At 41.3% G+C, this 9866-nt stretch overlaps 1 protein-coding gene across 1 annotated transcript; it reads right to left on the reverse strand.

The window, feature by feature from the left end:
- Nucleotides 1–3348: 3348 nt before the first annotated feature.
- On the reverse strand, nucleotides 3349–7332 carry gpn1 (GPN-loop GTPase 1). The gene is made up of 13 exons (XM_014193502.3): nucleotides 7074–7332; nucleotides 6690–6783; nucleotides 6340–6446; nucleotides 6174–6211; nucleotides 5949–6027; nucleotides 5756–5850; nucleotides 5558–5603; nucleotides 5213–5359; nucleotides 4914–4996; nucleotides 4792–4831; nucleotides 4571–4661; nucleotides 4300–4398; nucleotides 3349–4086 (listed from the first exon to the last, which is right to left on the reverse strand). Exons 1-13 carry the CDS (start codon nucleotides 7251–7253, stop codon nucleotides 3995–3997), a joined length of 1191 nt encoding a protein of 396 aa, XP_014048977.1. The 5' UTR covers nucleotides 7254–7332; the 3' UTR covers nucleotides 3349–3994.
- Nucleotides 7333–9866: the final 2534 nt, after the last annotated feature.

The following is a 9866-nucleotide window of genomic DNA, read 5'->3' on the forward strand; positions in this document are numbered from 1 at the left end:
GTTGCCAAACGTCAGCCTCAAAACCTTAATGACTTGGAGAAGATCTGCAAAGAGGAGTGGGACAAAATCCCTCCTGAGATGTGCGCAAACCTGGTGGCCAACTACAAGAAACGTCTGACCTCTGTGATTGCCAACAAGGGTTTTGCCACCAAGTACTAAGTCATGTTTTGCAAAGGGGTCAAAAACGTATTTCCCTCATTAAAATGCAAATGACTTTTTATAACATTTTTTACATGCGTTTTTCTGGATTTTTTTGTTGTTATTCTGTCTCTCACTGTTCAAATAAACCTACCATTAAAATTATAGACTGATCATTTCTTTGTCAGTGGGTAAATGTACAAAATCAGCAGGGGATCAAATACTTTTTTCCCTCACTGTATCTATAGGTGTTGTGAGGGGGAGGGGGGATACAGGTTTGCAGTACTACAATCTGTTTGTAAGGGGTTGGCACATAGTGACATTGGTTTACGGTAAAGCTATTAATTTACCTTAGTATGGTGGGACATAGACTCTTGTGACAGACTTAATAATAAAAATGTTAAATTGTGTGTGTGTGTGTGTGCAGGTGGGGGCTTGTAGGGCTGCAGCAAATCTCTAGGTGCTGTTTGGGGAGTTGGGGTGGGGGCTTGTAGGGCTGCAGCAAATCTCTAGGTGCTGTTTGGGGAGTTGAGGTGGGGGCTTGTAGGGCTGCAGCAAATCTCTAGGTGCTGTTTGGGGAGTTGGTGTGAGGGCTTGTAGGGCTGCAGCAAATCTCTAGGTGCTATTTGGGGAGTTGGGGTGGGGGCTTGCAGATCTGCAGCAAATCTCTAGGTGCTGTTTGGGGAGTTGGGGTGGGGGCTTGTAGGGCTGCAGCAAATGTCTAGGTGCTGTTTGGGGAGTTGGGGTGGTGGGCTTGAAGGTCTGCATTGAGCCTCTGTGCAGTGGGATGAGCTCACTGCGTCTGTCCTGTGCTGTTGACCACTCACCCATACCAAACAGCACCATCCATTATTCATTACACCCTGTCGTCATTCCTCTCTCTTGCTCATTATACAGCCTCTGTAGTGATATTAGAATTCAGGGTTTCAATCAATCAATCAAATTACCATTTGAAAGACCTTAGGGCAGGAAGGAGTTGAAGAGAATGGAACACAATGAGACCAAGCAGAATGTATGCAAATGTTTATGCCATTGTCAGTAATCCCTAGCATTTATTTTATGTCCATCAGATACAGTAAGAATGACATCATGCTGTATTCCAGAGGGGCAGCACACATCCTGAATCCACTTACCCTCCTCACATCAAGCCCAGAGGATGACGTCATAAGAACAAGACTCAATGTTGTAATGGCGGCATGAGTCATCCTGCTAAGCGAGACTGCTGGACCAAAGTTACCCTAACAATAAATCAGATGAAATCAGTTTCTTATTTAATCTTTTCTAATATGCCTGCACGCCCATATAATGATGTCATCTTGAAGAATGCATGTCGTCATTGGACTTGGACACCACAGATCCTCTTGAATGAAAACAACGTTTCATTAAGGTTAGGTCTTTGTTATGATGTGAGAAAGGAAACATGAAGGTCGGTAAATGTATCAAGTCACAGCTAATGAAAAGCAGCAGGTAGCCTAGTGGTTAAGAGCATTGGACCAGTAACTGAAAGGTCGCTGGTTTGAATCCTCAAGCCGACTAGGTGAAAAATCTGTCGACGAGCCATGGAGCAAAACACTTAACCCTAATTGCTCCGGTAAGTCGCTCTGGATAAGAGCGTCTACTAAAACGTCAGATATGATATTGCATGAAAAAGATAAATCAGCCATGATTTGCACAAAAGATCATGACATTTGACCTTATTCACTACCTCCCAGAGTTCAGTTGCATGAAAATGTGATTTCTCAATTGTAGTTATAACATTCTTCTCATACTTGTGTTCAACTTTGACACATTATTCTGCTTTTTACTGTAGATATGTAATTGACACTTTCCCACTGAGCTGTGAATTCCTCTCCCGCTCAAGAGATCCTATTTGTTCCTTGTGTGTCTGGCGACATTTCTAGCCCACGGGCTGAGAGGAGGGGCGCAGAGGGTGTGTGAATGTTCTTGTAAATGCCATCGCGGAAGTGAGTCACCATCACTGAAGAACACAGCGACACAGGAGGCGTCTGGCTGCTGCCATTGTTTGTGTTGCCGCGACAACACTTTCATCTCATCAGAGACACGGTTTGTGTTTATGTGAATCTGTGTGGTAAGACCCACTCATCTTGAACAAATGGAGGGAAACGTTGGCCATTAAGACTGAGAACGGTAATAAAATACTCCTCTGTATCTGTTGGGATTTCTGTGCTGCTGCAAACACGACTCAGCAGGCATGACTCATGCATTTGCATTACACATATAGCAGGAACATACAATAAGCAGCCACAGCAGCAGCTATCAGAGCAGATGAAATCTGCATCTACCGTACAGATCTGTAAACATTGAGTGGTTAGGGCCGAATGAAGGGTAAGTGACTTGGGACAAGAGGACTCAGCGATGCAAAGCATTGAAGGGAAAGCTCACCCATTTTTACATGTGGCCTTATTTTCATTCTTTCTGTGCTTGGAATTGATCCCCCCCCCCCCAAACTGTTATACGATATTTTGTTTAGACAAGAGAAAATTGATTGCGACATTTTGCTGAGTGATCACTTGCCATGTACTACAATGCATTATACAAATGTGTGTAAAGCATGTTATAAAACAACTCATAATACATCAGAATCTCATTCTGCATAATGTCTCAGGACATCCTTGTTTGAATGATGTCATTTAAAACTACTAAAATATGCATTTATGGGACAGTGGAACATTAAAAAAAAATCTAAATAAATGTAGCACAGAAACAAAACCCAGAATGCCATTCTGATGTAATAACATATGGTTTGGCGTGTTTCAGCATTTTATATAACATGCCTAGACACATTTTCATAATGCATTGTAGTCTATGGCAAGTGATGACTCTGTAACGAGACAAAATATGGAGATGTTTTTTTGGGTGCTATCACCTTCAAGCACAGAAAGAGTAAAAATAAGACCACGTAAAAATGAGTGAATTTCCCCTCTAACAAATGTTTTTATCTGTAAACTCATATGCAGTCATTCTGTAGGCGAATGATGCCATACCCATCTGCAGCAAGGTAAAATAAATACTGTATTTTCAGTCTTCACAGAATACCATTCTGCTGTATTTGTGAATGCCAGTTTGATTCTTAGGCCAGATGGTGAGAAGGCGTAGAATCCAGAATATTCTGGCTATCCACCCCCTCATCCCATAGTTTCATTCACATATGGCAGTGTGCATCACGAAGCCACACACGACTAGGCTGAACACATTCATAACCAATTTATTTAGCTTTAAAAATGATCGAGAGAAACACTACAGGACTTTAACAAACATGAGCACATTTGCACTAAAACAGAAAACAAAACTGTTACATTGTGATACAAAAATATACACTTCCAGGACTATGTGACTGTTAAAGAGCATTCCCAGATAGGAATGACTTACAGATGTGATTTTCCACTGAAGGAAAAGCTTCATAGAATGAACTTACAAACAATATGCAATAAAACAACTTAGGATAAAAAAAATGTATCGGATACAAGTACATTATTCCATCAGCCATTACCTCAATAACCCTCCCTTATAAACAAAATGAGTCTCGAGCTTCTGACAAAGAAATAGGAAAAAAAGTGGTTCACTTTTTCCAACCCGTATGCAAAAATAGTCCTTAACTTGATAAGTTGCCATTAGTAAGATCAAACAAAAAACCTACATAACACTTGCATTCACAAGGAAGAATATTAATTGTCAAGTCAGAGTTGAACTGCAACACTGCATCAGTCCAATGAAGTTCAGCACTTCTGAACAGGGGACCAGTAGGCATGCAGGTAGGGATAGAAGTCCCAGTAGCCAACACACCTAGGTGTATCTTCATAATCTAAAGTGGCATCCTTACAGGGTCCTCCAGACGTCATTGAGACTTTCTATTTCGTACCTGCACCACTTCTTTCCTCTCCTTCAGGAAGTTCCCGAAGGCTGTACCCTCCTTGCTCTCCTCAGTCACTGAAAGGGATGATATGTTAAGTCAACAAGGGAACTTATATTGCCAGTATTTTTGTGTGTTTGATCATATTTTTGTAACAAATCTTCGCTTTCCACGCTAGAATCATTCACGAATCATGATTAGGCTTGTTGTTAGGAATGCAAGGTGATTTGATGTTATGGGTTAAATCAATGATAGCACATTGAGGCCACTCAAAAAGTTTCTCCCCTTACCGTTGTGATCTATGTCATCCGTGTCGCTGTCCTCCCCCTCTTCCTCATCCTCATCAGGGTTACCACGGTTGAAGATGAGATCACTTCGGCCCGCCACATCTTCCTCAGGAGGACAGGAAGTGACATTTCATTATTTATTTCACAGAACACCTGTCTCATGTACCTGATCCAAGCATATAATACACAACATGGGATCTCTCTTACACTCACACAATCAAGCACGTAATGCATCGGGGGTCACTCTCACAGGCACACAAACATGGACACACACCTGTCCGTGAGGTCGTCTCCATGGCAACAGCTCCCATGTCCTTCCGTAAATGCTCCATCTGCTCCTGCTGCTTCCTGCTCTGAGCATCGGCCTGGAGGGCATACCAGGAACATCAGAGAATGACAGACAGATGTCCCGTGCACACACACACACTGGCAAACGTACATACAGATGTTCTCAGTATTGTGCACAGACGTAGCATTGGTATTTAAAACACTCACCAGTTCTTTATGAAGTCTTTCATATTCAGGACGATAATCCCTGAATAACACAAAACAATTCATTTTCATACAAATATTACAGACAGTGGTGTGCGTGTTTGCAGAGCAGCACCCTCACTCACGTCTCGTACTCCTTTGCGGCCTCTGCCACCTGAACAAAGAACTCGTCCAATCCGCTGCCTGTGACTGCAGACACACCCACAACCTGCACATGAAACACAGACGTGACCGATCAGAGGGAACACTGGATAAACCGTCTCTCAAATTCACAGAAACACTTCCCCATAGGTTGATGTAAAAGTCCAACAAAACTCATGGAATGTTGTCTCACATACACACACGCAGATCACACACAAATAATACTACATACAGTTCTCAGAAGTGTGCACTGAAATAGCATAAGGTATTGAAAGTCACATACCCGTAAGTTGGTGTAGAACTCGTCCAGCACAAGGCTCATGGAGCGCGTCAGGTTGCTGACGTAGGACGTCTCCTGGTTCAGAGCATCCTGGAACACCTCAAAGTCCTGCATCCACTCCACCGCAAAGCTGTGGTCGATTATGTCTGTCTGAAACCACACAACACAGACATCTACCAAAATCTGTGGTTTGTTATCTCTGTATTATTATCCCCTCCCAAAAAACATATTTCCTTTGAGCATGTCAACACTTACGACTACAGACCTATAGTTTTCCCCCCCCCCATTCAGTAATTCACTGTTACCAAGTTAAAGTGGTTTGATGAAAGTGTTCCAATCATTTCCTACCTTGTTCATGATGACAATGAAGGGCAGCTTTGTCTTGTACAGAATGCTGGGGGGTAGGGGACACACAGTCAAAGTGAACAAGCAAAAGCACCACACTAGTTCTTTATTGCCTATATGTAAAATATTCAATTTGTTCGAACCAATTTGTAGTTTTATTTGACCATCGGAAAGTAGCTAGTGCTCCCTTCAGTGTCAGACCTGCAGGCGTAGAGCATGTTGGACATGAAGGTGACTGGGTTGACGCTGCGAGACGTGTCCATCACGTAGACCACCACACAGGGGAAGGAAGAGGCCTGGAAACACATTCACACAGACACCAAATAGATCACAATTATGTTGCATCTAGTCATATCTTTAGGCCTAAATGTTATAACACATTACTACTACACACCAGAGTTTCAGTGATGATGGTTCCAGACGCTGACCAGGTGAACACTTCTATCTGTCCAGGAGTGTCAATCAACACATATCTGTAGACATAGGTCAAAGGTTAGGCCAGGTAGGTATGCACCAGAAGAGGGGATGGCAAAACAATACAATGCTGTACTAACTATGCTTCTTCTATGCTTACCAGGAGTACATCCACTAACTTTCAGATTAAAAAATATATACTTACTGGTGATTGTACTGTTTCTTCTCAATGAATTTCATGACCTGAGAAGGCAAAACGGGAGATTTTGATTCATAATATCCAAATTGTGCAAGCAATAATAGTGACATCTAATGGACAGTCGAGGTGTCAAATACACGTCCTGTTATAAAGGAAAAAGAGTTGGGCCTACCTGATCAAACCTCGTAGCAAAGAGATTCAACGAGGTGACGATTCCTCCATTAGGACCTAGGCCATATTGCTTCATCACTTCTTTATAATTCACTGTGTCACGGATATCTACAAGGGGACAATAAGCAGCTTTCAGTTACTTATTAGCCATGATAGCTAGCTAATACAATAATAGTGTCGTGGGATATCAACATATTTACAATTCTTGAATTCTATCAATAGAATACCAAGGGGAAAAAAACATACCTTTGTGAACATTCAACAAATTAATGATTGGCAAGAAGTATTACAGTATCAGCATGATGCCAGACACATGCATGGTTATGCATGGTGGTCTGAATGATTTCTTACCGATGTTGGCTGGGAAAGGAACTTCGTGCACTGCAGGGTCTAGGTTGATAACATATGGAGGAGACTTCTTGGTGTGAAGATGAGCATTGAGTCGCTGAGAAGAAACATCAACAACGTCAGCTCTAGCTAGGTAACGTTAGCATAGGTAGCTAAGTTAGAACCCAGATGGCCGTGACTTAGCTAATATATAACGTTACCGCTTCCAAACTGCTTGACTAAATGGCAAAGAAGAAAAATACTAAATTCCAGAATACAAGTAGCTTAGTTTGGTTGAGCTAGCATAACTATGTCTCATACACCGAACTGGTAACGTTAGCTAGCTAACTTACCTAGCTACTATAGTGCGAACAGTTAGTTAGCCAACATTAGCTCGTTTTAGCTTACCTGCACAAAAGTTGTTTTTCCAGACCCTGCCATGCCAAGCACTATGAGACAAACGGGTTTCTTCTGCGAAGCATTTCCCGAAGTAGTCTCTTGTGCTGAGTCGCGAGTGTCGTCGCCTCCTCCATCGTCGCATTCACTCCTTTCTCCTTCTTGACAAGTGCTCCCAGACGCAGTAGCCATGCTGGTTGTTGGTCGAGACTGTTGCTGTGAAGTAGTCGAGTCTGTTGCAAAGGGCCAGCCTGTCTTTCTTATTTCCACCACTAAGTGATGCTCTTACCCGATCTTTTTGTTTCCGTTTTTCTCCTTCAGCGTAAAAAAAGGGGAAAGGGTATTCAACGGCGTAAAGTACTTAAGTAAAAATACTTTAAAGTACTGCTTAAGTTTTTTTGGGTGGGTATCTGTACAATTTATATTTTGACAACTTTTACTTCACTACATTCTTAAGGAAATTAATGTATTTTTTACTCCATACATTTCCCCTGACACGCAAAAGTATTTGTCACATTTTGAATGCTTAACAGGACAGGAAAATGGTCTAATTCACACACTTATCAAGACAACATCCCTGGTCACCCCTACTGCCTCTGATCTGGCGGACTCTCTAAACACATACTTCGTTTGTAAATAAATGTGTTGGAGTGTGCCCCTGGCTAGCCATACATAAAAAAAATAATAAAAAAAATGGTGCCATCTGGTTTGCTCAATATAAGGAATGTGAAATGATTCATACTTTTCCTTTTGATAGTTAAGTATATTTTAGCAATTCCATTTACTTTTGATACTTAAGTATATTTAAAACCAAATACTTTTAGACTTTTACCCAAGTAGGATGTTACTGGGTGACTTTCACTTTTACTTGAATAATTTCTATTAAGGTATCGTTACTTTTACTCAAGTACGACGACAATTGGGTTCTTTTTCCACCACTGTTACTATGGGACATCTGGGAATATAATTTGAATATTGAAACAATGTTGCAAATGTCAGAGACAGACAACAAAGTTTATTCAAATCTCTGCAGTTGAAAACTAAATGTTAGTCTAAAAGAAATGTGAGATAATGTCAAGATGCTTTTTATAGTGGAGATCAAGTTTATAAAGTTGTCAAGCCCTGATCTGTTTCACCTGTTCCTGTGATTGTCTCCACCCCCTCCAGGTGTCGCTTATTTTCCCAAGTGTATTTATCCCTGTGTTTCCTGTCGCTCTGTGCCAGTTTGTCTTGTATGTTTAGTCAAGTCAACCAGTGTGGTTTTCCCGTACTCCTTTTGCTATTCTTTTTTCTAGTCCTCCCGGTTTTGACCCTTGCCTGTTTCTGGACTCTGTATCTGCCTGCCTGACCATGAGCCTCACTGCCACTCTGTACCTCCTGGACTCTGATCTGGTTTTGACCTTTTTGCCTATCCACGGCCATTCTCTTGCCTACCCCGATGGATTATTAAACATTGTAAGACTCCAACCATCTGCCTCCTGTGTCAGCATCTGGGTCTCGCCTTGTGCATTGATAAAAGTGCTTGGATGGGCTGATGAGACAGTGAATTGCACAATCAGATGGAACAGAGTAAATAGGAATTTTAAAATCATAGATTTAGCCGGTGGTAACTTGTTGGATAGACACTGGCTGGAAAGCGATTTTTAATCAATCAACATTCAGGATTAGACCCACCCATTGTATAATGGCTGGCAACATTGTTATCCCTTGCTTGCTAGCTAGCCAACTATGGCTAATTTACAGTCACATCAAAATGTACAGCCAGAATAACAGCAAAGTAGCTGCATTTGTTTAAGCTGTTTTCTTGTGACATTTATTTGGATACATCCATAACAATGAGCTAATGAGGTGTGATTTTTGCCTGGCATAGAAAATGTTCTCACTCGTCAGGACACTGTTGTTCAGAGGAGCTAGCCAACAACACAGCTAACACAATCACTTCTAACTGGAGCTGGAAAGACTGCAAACTAGATGCACTTTGTTTCGTTTTACCTTTTTTCAATTAACATTTCTTTGTATATATCCATAAAAATTATGCCAGCTGGTTCATGGTTTTGACAGGCTGAGAAAAGCTGCCTGCCCGTCTGTCTCGTCCAGACTTCAGACACGTTCATTACTATAGGACAGCTGGAGATCGAATTTAAATATTGAAACTGTTGCAAATGTTGGAGAGACAGTAAGGTTTATAAAATCTCCGCTGTCAAATTAAATGTTAGATAATGTCTAGAGGCTGTTTATAGTGGAGATCAAGTTTATAAATTGCATGGCTGGGCTGATGAGACAGTGGATTTCGCAGTCAGAACAGAGTAAATAGGCATTTTAACGTCATAGAGTTAGCAGGTGGTAGCTTGTGGAATAGACACCGGCTGGAATGTGCTTTTAACCAATCAGCATTAAGGATTAGACCCACCCATTGTATAATACTGTACATGTTAGAATCACAGTTGGCAGCAATTATAGCTGTGAATCTTGCTGGGTAAGTCTCTAAGAGATTTGCACACCTGAATTTTACAATATTTTCCCTTAATTCTTAAAAAATTATTCAAGCTCTGTCAAGTTGGTTGTTGATCATTGTTAGACAGCCATAGATTTTCAAGCCGATTTAAGTCAAACTGTAATTAGGCCACTCAGGAACATTCAATGTCATCTTGGTAAGCAACAGTGTATATTTAGCTTTGTGTTTAAGTTAATTGTCCTGCTGAAAGGTGAATTTGTCTCCCAGTGTCTGTTGGAAAGCGGACTGAACCAAGTTTTCCTCTAGGATTTTGCCTGTGCTTAGCTCTATTCCGTTTGTTTTCATCCTAA

The sequence above is a fragment of the Salmo salar genome, chromosome 01 (assembly GCF_965601325.2).
Source record: "Salmo salar chromosome 01, fSalSal1, whole genome shotgun sequence".
Lineage (NCBI taxonomy): Eukaryota > Metazoa > Chordata > Actinopteri > Salmoniformes > Salmonidae > Salmo > Salmo salar.

Bases quoted from the DNA above. Each gene is read 5' to 3' on its own strand.
- gpn1 (XM_014193502.3), bottom strand. From the start codon at position 7,253: ATGGCTACTGCGTCTGGGAGCACTTGTCAAGAAGGAGAAAGGAGTGAA. The intron at 6,212-6,339 runs GTAGGCCCAACT...TTGCCTTCTCAG, and splicing joins TTGCTACGAGGTTTGATCAG to GTCATGAAATTCATTGAGAA. The intron at 5,360-5,557 runs GTAGGAAATGAT...GTGTGGTTTCAG, and splicing joins TCATTGTCATCATGAACAAG to ACAGACATAATCGACCACAG.